The 14,409-nt window shown below is 52.5% G+C and overlaps 2 protein-coding genes across 4 annotated transcripts in view; one reads left to right on the forward strand and one right to left on the reverse strand.

Annotated features, from left to right (window-relative positions):
- KCND3 (potassium voltage-gated channel subfamily D member 3) overlaps nt 1-1,487 on the forward strand; it is a 103,415-nt gene extending 101,928 nt beyond the window's left edge. For both annotated transcript variants that reach the window (XM_068173612.1, XM_068173613.1), the window contains one exon: nt 1,283-1,487. In XM_068173612.1, coding sequence (XP_068029713.1) covers nt 1,283-1,487 — 205 coding nt within the window. The remainder of the gene's footprint in view (nt 1-1,282) is intronic.
- Nucleotides 1,488-8,680: 7,193 nt separating this feature from the next.
- Nucleotides 8,681-13,843, reverse strand: DDX20 (DEAD-box helicase 20). 2 transcript variants are annotated; one of them, XM_068173417.1, is made up of 11 exons: nt 13,627-13,843; nt 13,401-13,495; nt 13,063-13,231; nt 12,753-12,867; nt 12,535-12,677; nt 11,968-12,106; nt 11,678-11,736; nt 11,251-11,333; nt 10,637-10,742; nt 10,426-10,527; nt 8,681-10,067 (listed from the first exon to the last, which is right to left on the reverse strand). In XM_068173417.1, exons 1-11 carry the CDS (start codon nt 13,808-13,810, stop codon nt 8,974-8,976), a joined length of 2,289 nt encoding a protein of 762 aa, XP_068029518.1. In that variant the 5' UTR covers nt 13,811-13,843; the 3' UTR covers nt 8,681-8,973. The 2 variants fall into 2 exon arrangements, with proteins under 2 accessions (XP_068029518.1, XP_068029519.1); XM_068173418.1 differs by lacking the exon at nt 13,627-13,843 and having other exon boundaries at nt 13,063-13,208; nt 13,401-13,484.
- Between the last annotated feature and the right edge of the window lie 566 nt (nt 13,844-14,409).

The raw sequence follows: 14,409 nt of genomic DNA on the forward strand, positions 1-14,409 counted from the left end.
GGACACAGGTAAAGTGTCCCTTAATAGAAAATGTTTAAATTTTCATTTTATATATAAATTGCTGAAAAAGAATCATTTATTCGCCATGTAATTCCTGCAAATATTAAATTACTGTCTAAATCCCCCTCAGCCCATTAAGTTTTTTGTGCACCAGGGCTGGTTTTGAATGTCCCATTCCTCTTCTCCCCACTCCTATCAGAGGGGTGTAGAAACCGAAACAAAGCTGCCTTTAGGGCAGCAAGTGATTACTTGGTGCCAGAAGGGCATTTCAGAGCATGAATTATGAATGAATAAGCACAAAACAAGTCTCCAGCTATTTCAGTTTCAATATGACAATATTTTAAACCAGCACCTGAAGCAGTAATTCAGGGGAATGTCAACTGTTCTGGGTGCTAAATCAGATGCCGGTGATATTTTAAATGTCAACACTTATTTCGCTTGCTTACCAAACTGGGCAAGGATGGAGAGAGAAAAAAAAGCTTTTCAGTTATTTTTCCTGTGGGATGCAACCTGCTGGGTGTACTGGTTACCACTGGCAGAAGCACCCAGGCCCTGGGGCTGCCCCGCTCTCAGCTTGTGCCCGAGGCATCGGAGTGGGATCTGTTCCTGGGTGTTTGAGGGATCAGAAACCATCCCCGGGTGAGTCACTCCGAGATAACAGCAGCCACAGCTTCCCAACTGGGAGCTTTACATGCTGAAAGGACAGGCCTTGTGTCGAAAATGAACATGTTGGGCTGGTAATAGCAGACTCCTGTAGCTGTGCAGATGCACAGAAATCAACCTATCATTTTCCCCCTGTAATTAATTATAGGATGCAATTGATGCAGATCTAATAAGAATGCTCCCAGCTGTCACATCCTTCAAACTACTGCAGAGAGAAATAAAATAGAAGAGATCAAGGGACGGTGAATATGAAAGAGGTATTTGAAATGCAAGAAAGACAACATCTTTCTCAGAAAGAACTACCTGTGCTCTGAAAAGATGCACTACACAGGCCAGTGTATTTAGATGTCCTTTTAAATAAACTACAATTATGCAAGAAGGAAATGGAGACAGAACAATTTGCCCTGTGAAAAGCTGTCTCCTAACCAGGGGGAACATTACCAAAGCTTGGTGTAATCTGTGTAGACATAAATGGTGCCTTGCAGGAACAGGGGGGATGTTTAAATGGAGTCTTTGAATATTTCAGCTGAATAAGATCCTGATTAAGAGCCACAGCCGCTCCCATCCTTTCTACCGCCTCGTGTTGAGAAACGAGCCGAGCGCTAAATTTGTTTTCTAGTCGTTCCAGCCTCAACATGAAATCGGATGATGGGCTGAGACCGAACTGCAAAGCCGCCCAGATGACCACAGCCATCATCAGCATCCCCACGCCGCCGGCGCTGACGCCCGAGGGCGAGAGCAGACCCGGCCCGGGCAGCCCGGGCCCGGGCACGAACGTTCCCAGCGCGGCCACCGCCAGCATCGTCAAGGTCTCCGCCTTGTGAGCCCAGCCCGGCCCGGAGCGGCGGGCGCTCCCCTCCGACCCCCGCCGTCCCTCCCTGCCCGGCGAGAGCCAGCGAGCGGGGACACGGCGGCCTCGGGCAGGACCGGGCTGCCAGGGCACCGGGAGGAGCGGAGGGCACCGGGAGCGGAGCGAGCCGTGCCCCGGCACCTGCACGGGCGGAGGGAGGAGCCACGCGGCGAGCAGAGGGGCACCGGGGCAGACGGAAATACAGCACTGTGTATCGCAGCACCTTTCTCGAGGTTTTTAATGGATAATATTTATTCATGAGGAAGTGACTGAAAAGGTGAAAAACAATAGATTTTGTGAATTTTTTTTTCTTCATGGAGCAGAACCTTTAAACCAACCAAAATTTCACTTTTTTTTTTTTTTTTTTTTTTTTTTTCTTTTATAGGAAAAGATTTAGCCAAAAGAAGCCACCTGTCACAGCAGTCCCCTCATCGCTGTGTGTGTGAGTGTGAGCGTGCAGAGCCACCCGAGGGCACGGCCCTGCCAGCGTGGTGGCCAGCAGCAGCCCAGGTGTGCCAGCCCCCCGGGCACGCCCACACCCACACACACACCTCCCTCCCTGGATGCCATCCCCAGTTTAGACTATTTTGTACCCGCCTTTCAAGTCAATACAGTGCAATTGCAAACAGTGTGTTTGTCTGCTAATTATTGTCTGTGGAAACATATTTGTGGAGAAAAACAAAAACAAGAACAACAACAAAAAAAAAGAAGACAGGCTTTAGTAGAGTTTTAGTCCCACCTGGGTATCTGCTTTCTATTTTTGTTATCACTTACTTGTAAGAGTGTGACTAGACTACAGTTCTGTATTTTTAAAAAGAAAAAAAAAAAAGGTAGGATTCTTTTTTAATACTGTGCACACAAATGGCAAAGAATGAAAACACTGAACTCAACTGCATCAAGCGTTCCTGAGTCTAACAGAGGTTCCTGGTAATGTATGCCCATGCTTTTTACCTTTTGGTTCCTATAGAGAAATTCCTTTGCTAGCACTGGACGTGTAACCCGTTGTAAATAGTAGCCAAATAATGTCTGGATTTATACTTGATGATAATTAACCCCAGAGCCAAATATCTTGCATGGACAGAGAGGTATTTGGCTTTTTCACAGTCTTAGGGCTCCAGTTGTCCCATCCATGGCTCCTGGGCTGCATTGATTTTGGGGATAGACAAGGTCAGCAATTTCAGTTCTCCAGGCCCAGCACAGGATCTGCCTGAGGAGGGGGAGCAGGACTGGAGTTTGGAAACATTTGCTCATGTGTTGGTACAGACAGCATTTTCTATTCACAGTTCTGCACTTAGTTTGGGAAAAGTCTCATCATGAACTAACAGCTAACCAAAAACTGGAGAACACTGTGTGGTGCTGCCAGGGGCCTCATCCTGGCACTGACACCTTCCTAGGAAGGATTCCTCAGAGGAAATTCATGGCCTGAAACACAACTGATCCCCTGCCAAGAGGAGCTCCTTCCTGCCACTCTGCCCTCCGGGAGTCCCCTTTTCCAGGGGGATCCACGAAGGGCAGAGTGAGGAACTCCCCCTCCCCTGTCCCACCCTGGCTGGCTGAGCCCCGGTCATGCACAAACCTCTCCAAGGCCCATGCACTACCCCCAAAGCCCGAGGGAACGGGGGAAGATCCCAAACCTGTGCTGAGCAGGGATTTTACCCACACCAGAGTTAGAGGAACAGCTCAAAGAGTGTTTGAGGCTGCTTCAGCAAAGGGATGATTTTTTTTTTAAACATCTGTCATAACCTCTCCCGATGTAATATTTATCTGCACATTTACACACATATAACTAATTACAGACGCATACATGTATAGATAATTACTGCTGATTACACATAGGAGCTGCACCCTGCTTTGGCAGCACTCCTGCTGTGAGCAATGGCTGATGCATTAACTCCAAACCCTCCTTAGAATCCTACAACATCCCAGGAACCCTAGGGCTATGGCTGAGCCTCCAGTAGCTGCACCAGCTTCCAGCCGTTTATCCCAGTGCTGTAATACGTTACCCAAAACTATGTTTAGTCCTGTTTTAAAAGATTTAAATGCTCTGCCTTTTGCTGCTTCCTGTAGGAGGTTATACTGCAGTTAATCTTACCATTACTGAGGTTTTTTTTATGTTTTCATTTTTGCTTTGTTTTCATTAACTGTCATCATCTGAGCACCCCCGCTCTTCTAGATCAGAGGCCTTGCTCTCCACCACTTGCCACCTTTGCAACCTCATCTCCACTGGCACAGAGTGAGGGTGAAAAGTCCCCGTGCTGATGGGGTCAGGACTGAAAATTACAGAGTCAGGGATTCCCCATGGATTCTTGGTGCTGCCTTTCTGATTCCTGATTTAGGGTGGAGTGCTGAACCCGGCACTTCCCATCTCTGTACCTGTAAACAGCCATCCTGGCAGCCCTCATCCAAAGCTCTGCTGGGGCTTTTCATCGCTGTCAATCAAACCTGTTGGAAAGGGGAGTATAACATTCAATTTTAAGAGGTGAAAAAGAATGAGGAAAACCAGCTCCAGGAGTTCCTGGCTGGCGGCTTGGGCTCTGATTGCCACAGCCTGCTTTCTTCCACAAAACAGGAATTGTTATCCTGGCTGGGAGCCAGGGCTTGCGCCTCTGCCATGAACAGGGCAGGTGCTGCCCCACGCTGCCAGGTCCTCAGCACAGGCTCTCAGGGGCTAAAAACACACAGGATTAAGGAGGTCAGAGCCTAGAGGAACAGGGCTAAAAGTATTTTTAATGGAGCCATTAGCTCCCTTTATCCTCTGAAGTCACCTAAGCAAAGCTTCCAAAAGCACCTGGAACTGCGCTGTGGAAAACCTGGGTTTTCCCCAGGAGCTGCAGGGACAGGGATCCACTCCTGCAGGGACAGGGATCCACCCCTACAGGGACAGGGATCCACCCCTACGGGGACAGGGATCCACTCCTGCAGGGACAGGGATCCACCCCTACGGGGACAGGGATCCACTCCTGGAGGGACAGGGATCCACTCCTGCAGGGACAGGGATCCATCCCTGCAGGGACAGGACAGGGATCCATCCCCACAGGGACAGGACAGTGACCCGTCCCTGCAGGGTGGATCCTTGTCCCTCCAGGAGTGGATCCCTGGGATGGAAATGGGGAAGGGGAGGGTGTGCACCCAGCAGAGCAGGGAGCTGCCCTACCTCCCTCGATCCTGACCCAGGGGGCAGAAGGGCTTCCCCAAACCTCAGCATCCTTAAACAGCACCGAGAACAGCGAGAACAGGCCAAGCCCCCCGAGGCAGAACTTCACCTGACGGAGAGGCTCATCCCCCAGTGCTGCCAGTGCTGCCAGTGCTGCCAGCGCTGCCAGTGCTGCCAGTGTTCCCAGTGCTGCCAGTGTTCCCAGTGCTGCCAGTGCTGCCAGTGTTCCCAGTGCTGCCAGTGCTGCCAGTGTTCCCAGCGCTGCCAGTGCTGCCAGTGTTCCCAGTGCTGCCAGTGCTGCCAGTGTTCCCAGTGCTGCCAGTGCTCCCGGTGCTGCCAGCGCTCCCAGTGCTCCCAGTGCTGCCAGCGCTCCCAGTGCTGCCAGTGCTGCCAGCGCTCCCAGTGCTGCCAATGCTGCCAGCGCTCCCAGTGCTCCCAGCACTCCCAGTGCTGCCAGTGCTGCCAGTGCTGCCAGTGATCCTAGTGCTCCCAGTGCTCCCAGTGCTGCCAGTGCTGCCAGTGCTGCCAGTGATCCCAGTGCTCCCAGTGCTGCCAGTGCTGCCAGTGCTGCCAGTACTGCCAGTGCTGCCAGTGTTCCCAGCGCTCCCAGTGCTCCCAGTGCTGCCAGTGTTCCCAGTGCTGCCAGTGCTCCCAGTGCTGCCAGTGTTCCCAGTGCTGCCAGCGCTCCCAGTGCTCCCAGTGCTCCCAGTGCTGCCAGTGATCCCAGTGCTCCCAGTGCTCCCAGCGCTGCCAGTGCTCCCAGTGCTGCCAGCGCTCCCAGTGCTGCCAGTGCTCCCAGTGCTCCCAGTGCTGCCAGTGATCCCAGTGCTCCCAGTGCTCCCAGTGCTGCCAGTGATCCCAGTGCTCCCAGTGCTCCCAGTGCTGCCAGTGATCCCAGTGCTCCCAGTGCTGCCAGTGCTCCCAGTGCTGCCCTGCCTGACCAGCACCCCCACCCCTCCCGGGCACACCGAGCTGACCCCACCCAGGGCAGGGGCTGCTCCAGCCGGGCCCCTCTGCAGGAGCAGCCCAGGAGCAGGGGCAGCTCTGGAACAGCCCCGGGAGCCTGCAGAACACCAGTGCTGTGCTGGCACTTCAGCTCAAAGCCTTCCCCCTCCTCTCATTCCCTGCGACTTTTTATAGCTTTAGAGAAGCTCCTTTAAAGGAGGTAAAAATGGATTCTTTGTGCAAAAAGCTAGTGAAGGGCATTATTTTTTCAGATTTTCCTAAAGCAATATAAAAATGTCAAAGGAGCAACTCCTTTTTCTGAGCATTTTATTTCCTTTCCAAAGCTTTTTCTGAAGGAAAAATATTTTCACTGATTTTCAGCCTATTCTATCAGTAGATTTCCTCTCTTCTCACCTGGCTTTGAGCTGCTAACAGGATTCACACCCAGCTGGCAGCAAATGATGAAAAATACCTTTCACAAATAGACTTTGACTTCCATTTACTCTTTCTAAAAGCCACCTTTTGCTTTCAGTTTCCTTAAAAAGACACCTAAGTAACATGCATGGCATTAGTGCAGAATAAACCTCATGGATAATTCAAAATACATCTTTCTTTAATTGGCCAGAAAGACCAGCTTTAATCAATGCCACTTGTTTAACCTAAACCTGTTGCTAATAGACCTGTCCTGTAACCCAGCACTCATCATTCTAGTCTAGACAGCTTAAGGTGTGTGCATGAAAATCAGATTAATTACCAGCTAAGGAATGCAAATTTCCTTCAAGAGTTTGCTTTTTTAAGTAAAGAGGTTGCAAACATGTTGCATCTTACATGTGTTGTAAAGAAAATTCAGGAAATTAAAAATCAAATTTAATTTATGCGTTGCAACATCCCTTGGACTTTGTAATGCTTTAATGTGTTGGACTAAGGCAGAGTTAAGTCAGCACTCGTGCAGAGCTGGTGAACATCAGTAGCTTTGAACCACAAACTTAATTCTGCTTTTAAAGTCAGGTGAATAAAACGCCTTTTCCACATCACTCACCCAGCCAGTCTATCTCAATATTTTGTTTTAGAGCACTTACTTTTCTCCAGCACTTGGAGGCAACTGCAGTAGATCCATGGGTTTAGAGCCCAAGTTTTAGGCTTTGTATTTGCCAAAAACGCTGTCCATGGTGATTTTCTCTTTCTAAACCTGTCAGAGCAAAGGGAAGGCAGTGAACATCAGGAGCTGAGCACCAGCAGCCGGGGTTCTGCTCCTGATTTCCTGAGCAATCACTAAGTGACCTCGAAGAAGTCATTTCACCTCTCTGGCAACCCTGCAGAGCAAGGAGCACCTCCTCTTGCACTAAGTGGAGCTCAGTTCATGACACCCCAAAACGCCACAGGGAATTCTGGAGACAGAGTGCCAGAACTGCTGCCCCTGCTCAGGGAGCAGAACCTGCGCCAGAAGCGCTTCAGGTGGAGCAAAAGAGCAGGTGCTAGAGCTTGTGAAAGTCCCTCCTCCTGTTCCCCGTCAGTCTGTTCCTCTGTGTGTCCGTGTGTCCCTCCCTCCCTGGGTTAAACCAGTGCTGCTCCAGAGCCTCAGCTGGGGGAAGGTCCCCACCACACCCAACGCTGCTCCCCACTCTTCAGCCACCACTGGGAGCTCCCAGGGGCTCCTTGGACCAACCAAGTCTCTAAAAATGGTGTGATGGTCTATTTTTGATAAACCAGTATGGCATTCCAATGCAATGGTGTTTTCTTTAGGAGTTCTATGTTGTAAGAAGCTCTCAACCTTATTATTTTCTATTTTCGTACTTTAAATGGGCTTTGCTTTACAAATGTCAGAGGACACATACAAAATGTACTGGACACAACTGCAGGTAGCTTCATTTGAGAACAACTTTCTAGAAGAACCAAGTTTCCTGTTGTCTTCTTTTGGAATTGTAGTGCATATGTTGAAACTTGTATATCATTTACAGTATTGAGTCTTGTGCCACTGCTGTACCTGATGTATCCAATCCGGATTAAACAGAGTATGTGCCACAAATACCAACAGGATGCTGTCATTTCTTCTAAAAACCTTCTGGGAGGCTCTTTTGGAGAACTTTGGGTGTTGACCTAGGCCATTCCAGTTGCATTTAAATACTAATTAACTCTTCCCCAAGCAATCATTAATGAACTCAGAGAGATGTCACAGGACAGCAATAATGCAGATACTGATGTGCATCTCTTGCAGGGAATGTTACTAGCTGCAAAAATTCATCTTGGAAACAAAATCATGCTGTCTTGGCCTTTTCCAACTGCACAGACAAAGGGGAACCCCCTCCCCGGAGTCATTTGTGACACAAAGGGAGTAAGGCAGGAACAAAGTACAGACAGAAAAACTTTCTAAATTAGTGCAGAGGCAACCCAGGGTCAGCACCCCAAGCCAGCCAGCACTCCCTCTTTTCCTGCCCCAGGACAGCTCCGTACAAGCTGAACAGGAAATATCAATTAGTTTTAGCAGTAATAGGTAATTCCATTCTAATTAAACATTCCTGTAAGTGTGGGAAGTCTGATACTGTTGCACCCAGAGGGACAGACCAATTATGACTGCTGCACATCTTCTACATAATTAAATCCTCCACCACACAGCCTGCTGCACACCTTGCTATAGAAATATTATTTATACAGTGTTAATTAACTGGATTTAATTTAGCAATACAGGCATTGAGGTGCTCGTTTCACTCTGCCACTTCACTGGGATATAATCAGTGCCTGGTGTTTACCAAGAGAATTAGGGAAAATGGGATCATCACCAGCTTTGAACAGACCATGGAGCCCCACAGGGAATTCAGCTTCACCCAACAGCCACAGGGAAGGCAAGGAGGCAAGAGGGAGGGCAGGCCCTGGCACAGAGTGCCCTGAGCAGCTGGGGCTGCCCCTGGATCCCTGGAGTGCCCAGGGCCAGGCTGGACACTGGGGCTGGAGCATCTGGGACAGGGGAAGGTGTCCCTGCCATGGCTGGGGGCAGAGCAAGGGGAACTTTAAGGTCCCTTCCACCCAAACCACTCTGGGATTCCATGAAATAGCACTGGGATTGTTCTGTATTTTCTCCCTTCTGTCATTTCTTATGTGGGAATGGCTCCCTTTTATCATCCTTTTTTTTACTTTGGATTGTAAAGATTCCAACTGAGCATCCAGCTGTCTTTCTTTTCCTTTTATTAACGAATTGTAACACCGTCACTGGACCTGTGTAAAACATTTACCAGACACAGCTGCTTATAAAAAGACACCATTTTTCTCCACCTCAAACAGCATCTGTCTCTTGTCAGTGTCCTTTAGAGCAGCACTGTTGCCACAGGCCCTGGCCAGCCCTGTCCCAGCCAGCAGCACCAGGACATCAATCCCCATCTCTCAGCAGCTCCTGGAGATAGACTGAGTTGATGTGGTAGGCACTGATGCAGCTGAACTGCCAGTAACTCCTGCTGTAGTGAGACACGGCTGCGTAGTAGCTCTGCCAGGCGTCGTAGTAATGCTTCCAGTAGTCCTCAGAACTCCAGCCCTCGTGTGGAGCATCATCCCCGGAGCTGCAGCTCCGCTCCTCAGCTCTGCTCGTGGCAGGACTGGAGAGTCGATGCTTGTGGCTTTTCTTGTGTTCAGCATTTTGTTTCAGCACTTTCTTTTTCACTCCGTTTTGCCTTGGGCCGTGGGATGGCTCCCGAGGCTGCTCTGGTGTGGGACAGAGACCTGCCCGGCCCCGCCGTGCTGGGGGCACAGCCCGTGGCTCCTGAGTGTCTGAAAAGGCCTCAGAGCACGAGTGACTGGCCCTGCTATTAAAGGACTCCCTGGAGCTCTCCGAGCCATCGCTGTCAGCAGACACAGCCGCGCTGGCTGCTGGCTCTGGGTGATGTTCCATCTCTTCCCACTCCACATCCCCGTTTCTGGGCAGCCCACGCTGCTCTCCTGGGCCTGAGTAACTTCTTAAAATCTCCACCTCTCTCTCTGACCCTTCTTTAATGAAATAGTCATAATCTTCAACAAAATCTGAGAAGCTCCAGGGATTGGTGAGCTGGTTTTTGAAAGAAGACAAGCATGGAATTTTGGGAAGATTTTTCTTTAAGGCCTCCTCATCTGGAGCCTGAGTGCTGTGTTGTCCATCCATCCTGGAGATGGGTTTGACTTGATTCCTCTGTTCTGTGCGACAGCTGGAAGTTTGGGGGGCTCTATTTCTCTCTACATTGGCAGAATTTGTGCACTTTTTAATCTGTTTTTGCTTCGGAGTCTTTTTTGGCCTTTCTACAGAAGAATTATCCCTTGGAAGGTTAGAGGGAGGCTGAGGTATGTTTGAAAAGGCATTCTGGACAGGCTGCAGCACTGATTGCTCTGGTTTAGGACACACAGTGTCACAGTTCAGCACAGGACCCGTGGGTATTGCAGGTTTAACTTCTACCTGCCCATCTTCAAACTGCTCCATCATTCCAGGAGGGATTGGCTCTGCACAGAAGAGAAACAAGCAGCCACTCAGTCAAGGGCATCCTTCCCTCTGGAGCTCACACGAGTACCCAAGTGAAGCTTCTCAAAATTGCATGTCAGACATCAAGTGAGGGCCACAAACCAAGCCCTTCAATTCTCAGAAGAGTTTAAAGAGCCAGAACATTTCCTTCATAGAAGGGACCAAAGGCTGCTCAGGACAAACAACACTGCATTACTTGTCAGGAGCTGAGTGTGAAGAATGTGGGCTAAAAGCAAAGCAGCCCCAGCAGAGAAGCCACACACCAGCCCCTGGGCTTGTCTGAAGCTCTGACTAACAAGAAGCCACCAAGCCCAGCTGCAGCCCCAGCACAGAGCCCACCTGGCAGAGGAAGAAGCTGCAGGTTGCACTTCTGAGCAATTTTCATCATGGTGTTCTCCTCCTCCCCACGGCAGCAGTAGGTCACAGCCAGCCCCAAGGTGCCTGTGGGACAGAGCAGAGTTAACTGCAGGCCCAGCAGGGCTCAGCCCAGCAGGGCTCAGCCCAGCATGTCTCAGCCCAGCAGAGCTCAGCCCAGCAGGGCTGTCCCCACCGAAGCGCCCGGCGCGGCCGATGCGGTGCATGTAGGTCTCCCAGTCCAGGGGCACGTCCAGGTTGATGACCAGGTTCACCTTCTCAGCATCAATTCCACGAGACGTCTGCAGCAAGGGAGGAGGAGAAAAGGGCACTGAGAGCTGAGTAACTCCACAAAGCTTGCAATAAATCCAGGACCCCAGGGAGGCTGGAAGGGACCACAGTGGGGTCAGCCAACATGTCAGGGTGACCCCCAACATGTGTGGCACTCACAGCACTCTGCCCACAGAGCAGCTTGCAGCTGCAGAACAACAGATAAATTGACAGCTACTTTTGAGCCAGATCACCGAATGGATTGGGTTGGATGGGCCCTAAAAGTATCACCTCATTCCAGCCCGTGCCATGGGCAGGCAGATGAGGAATGGGGGTGATTTCTAAGCCCCACTGTGAAAATAAGTCACAGTCCATGGCGCTCTATCAGCACATTTATGTCCTCTCCAATTCCAAGCCAAATCTAATCCTCTGAAGTAACTTTATGTGCAATACGCCTGCATGCTGTAAAATTTGCAGAGCAGTTAATAAATTTGAAATAGAATCTGTAAAAAAGCTTGTTTGAAAGCAGTAAAAGCTCACCAAGTCTGTGGAAATCAGAACTCTGCAGTGGAATTGCTTTAATTTAGCCATGGCATCAAGTCGCTGATTTTGATTCATGTTGCCTAGGAAGATAAAAATTAGAAGCAGGTTACATTCTTCATCTTTATGCCCCTCACATTCTAGAAAACACTGCTTTGTATCACCAGAAATAAGTCAGAAACTTCCTCAAACATCAGCCCCAAATGAGTAAAGAAGGAGCAAACAAAACTGGAAAACTCAGGTCACTCATTGCAAAAAAAATTCTTGTCCTTGTAGATTGAGTTTTAAAAGACCTATGACAATTCAAATGCTATTCTCAGCCATTTAACCAGAGGCCCTGCAAGGCAAGATTTAAGATATATTTTCCTATTTTAGGTCACATTTCTGCACAATTTCAGTGGAATCAGAAAATTGTGAATGGATTTACCTGAAATGCACTCGGCAGGGAAGCCTCTGGATGTCAGTATTTCAGCCAGATGTTGAGCCCTGAGAGAACACACACACTGAAAACTGGAAATAAAACCCCAGGCCTGACAACACCTGGCACTTCTTAGGTTATTGTCTAGAGCCAAGGACTGCATTCTGATATTGTCAGTATTTCACACCGCATTCCTCAGGCTGTATTTCAGAGCTGAAGTTTGCAGACTGCTCATGGCTGGGCATTACAGCCACTGCTCTCAAAGAAGCTTTGTCCAGGTGTTATTGCAAAGGTATTACCTGCTGTGCAGATTTGAGAAGACTAAGGCTTGGTTGAAAGGAATCTTGCTGAACAACTCCTGCAGGTGCTGGGTTTTTTCCTCAAAGGTTTTATGTGGGAGGGGATGGGAATTCACGATTTTGTAGTACTGCTTCAGCCCTGAGCAGGAAACCAAAACAAGAGATTAGGGGCTGCCATAAAAACATGCACAGAGGTCTGTAAACATGTGATACTGCAGCTGAAGGGAAACTGCAAACAGACACACATGAGAACCTCCAGGAGAAGTTTTTCTTAAAAGGCTGGAAATTCTTGAATGGATAGGAAAAGCAGAGAGTTCCATTTGTTGCTGGTATTTTAAAAATACCACAGAATCACAGACTGGTTTGGGTTGGAAAGGCCTTTAAAAGACCTTCTCATTCCACTTCAAGGTTCACTACATCAACACTGGGAATCAATATCCATAAACTGAACAACCCAGGGGTGAAATTATGAACAATCATGCATTCTAAAGGCACGTCTTTTGGCTTTAGTGTCCTCCTCTTCATCCTTTGCTAAGCACGCCACTGTACGCGCCTTTATCTGCTTACCAAGAAGGGCTGGGTCCGTGGGGTTCAGCCTCACGAACGTGGGCTCCCTCATGTACCTGGTGAGAGCAGCAGCCAAGGACTCGGGGTAGGTGGCCGAAACTGCCAGCATCTGCTTATTGACTGGCAGGGAGGAGTAGATCCAGCTGAGGGACAAAAGCAGGGCAGTCACTCACAGAGGCCCTGTGGAACCACGCAGCGAGAGGCGTGCCCTGCCTTACTTGATCTGCTCCTGGAAGCTGCCCTCCTCCAGCAGCTTGTCCGCCTCGTCCAGCACGAGGAGCCGCACGCTGGCCGTGCTCAGGTAGTCCAGCTCGATCAGCTGCTTGATCCGCCCTGCAGAGGGGGGAAAGCGCCAGCAGCTCGGAAACGGGACCCCGAACACCCTGAGGGCGACCTTTTACAGTGCTCCTGAGCTGCCCCAGAGGCTGTGCCCTGTTAATGACAGCAAGCCCCGCCAAGGCAGCTTCCCCGTGGCTGTGGAACCGCGCAGGGCCGCGGGGACCCAAACACGGCACAGCTGCTCCCTACCTGGGGAGCCCACAGCTATGTGGCACCTCTTCAGCCTGCTCCTGTCCTGGCTCAGGGGAGTCCCTCCAATGAACACGTGGCACTCCAAGCCTTCCATTTTTATGCCAATCGTCGTGATCACGGCGTGGATCTGCACTGCGATCTCCCTGGTGGGAGCCAGGATCAGGATCTGTGCGGGGCAAGGTTACACGGGAGGACCGAAGCCGCAGGATGGCGCTGAGAGCCAAGCCCGGCGCCGCGGAGATTTAGACCGCGGTGATTCAAACCGCTCACGGCCTCCGGTGCCGCATCGCCCCCAGAAGCGCCGCTCCCTCTCCCAGAGCCCCGGGCCGCCTCACCTGCGTGGCGGGGCTCTCCAGCAGCACCGCCTCCAGCGCGATGGTGGCGAACACGCAGGTCTTGCCGGTGCCAGACTTGGCCTGCACGATGAGATCTGCAAAGAGCGGCCGCGGGGGTCAGGGCAGCCCCCGGGGGTCAGGGCAGGCCCCGGGGGTCAGGGCAGCCCCCGGGGGTCAGGGCAGCCCCCGGGGCGACCCCGGCCCCGCGCCCGGCCCGCCCGCTCACCCAGCCCGCAGCGCCCCAGCGGGATGGCCTTCAGCTGCACCGGCGACGGCCGATGGAACCCGGCCGCCTCCAGCCCCGCCAGCACCGGCGGCGACAGCAGGAGAGAGCCGAAGTCGGAGGGGCCGCCGGGCAGCAGCACGTCCCGGGTGCGGAACCGGCCCGCCGCCTCCCTGGGCGCCGCCATCTTGGCGGGGCGCGAGGGGCAGTCTCGCGAGAGGTGCCCTGATCCCGTGCCGGGCAGCGCCGCCGGGGGGCGCGCGGCAGGGGAAGATGGCGGCGGCCCCGCCTCAGGGCGGGCGGGCCGGGCCCGGCGAGAGCGGCCCGGGCCCGGCGAGAGCGGGCCGGGCCCGGCGAGAGCGGCACAGCCCCGCCCAGCCCCGGCCCAGCCCCGGCGAGAGCGGCCCAGCCCCGGCCCAGCCCCGGCACAGCCCCGGCGAGAGCGGCACAGCCCCGGCACAGCCCCGGCACAGCCCCGGCGAGAGCGGCCCAGCCCCGGCCCAGCCCCGGCCAGCCCCGGCCCAGCCCCGGCCAGCCCCGGCCCAGCCCCGGCACAGCCCGGCCCAGCCCCGGCCCAGCCCCGGCCCAGCCCCGGCACAGCCCCGGCACAGCCCCGGCCAGCCCCGGCACAGCCCGGCCCAGCCCCGGCACAGCCGCGGCACAGCCCCGGCCAGCCCCGGCCCAGCCCCGGCACAGCCCGGCCCAGCCCCGGCCCAGCCCCGGCCCAGCCCCGGCACAGCCCTGGCACAGCCCCGGCCAGCCCCGGCACAGCCCGGCCCAGCCCCG

The sequence above is a fragment of the Anomalospiza imberbis genome, chromosome 26 (assembly GCF_031753505.1).
Source record: "Anomalospiza imberbis isolate Cuckoo-Finch-1a 21T00152 chromosome 26, ASM3175350v1, whole genome shotgun sequence".
Lineage (NCBI taxonomy): Eukaryota > Metazoa > Chordata > Aves > Passeriformes > Viduidae > Anomalospiza > Anomalospiza imberbis.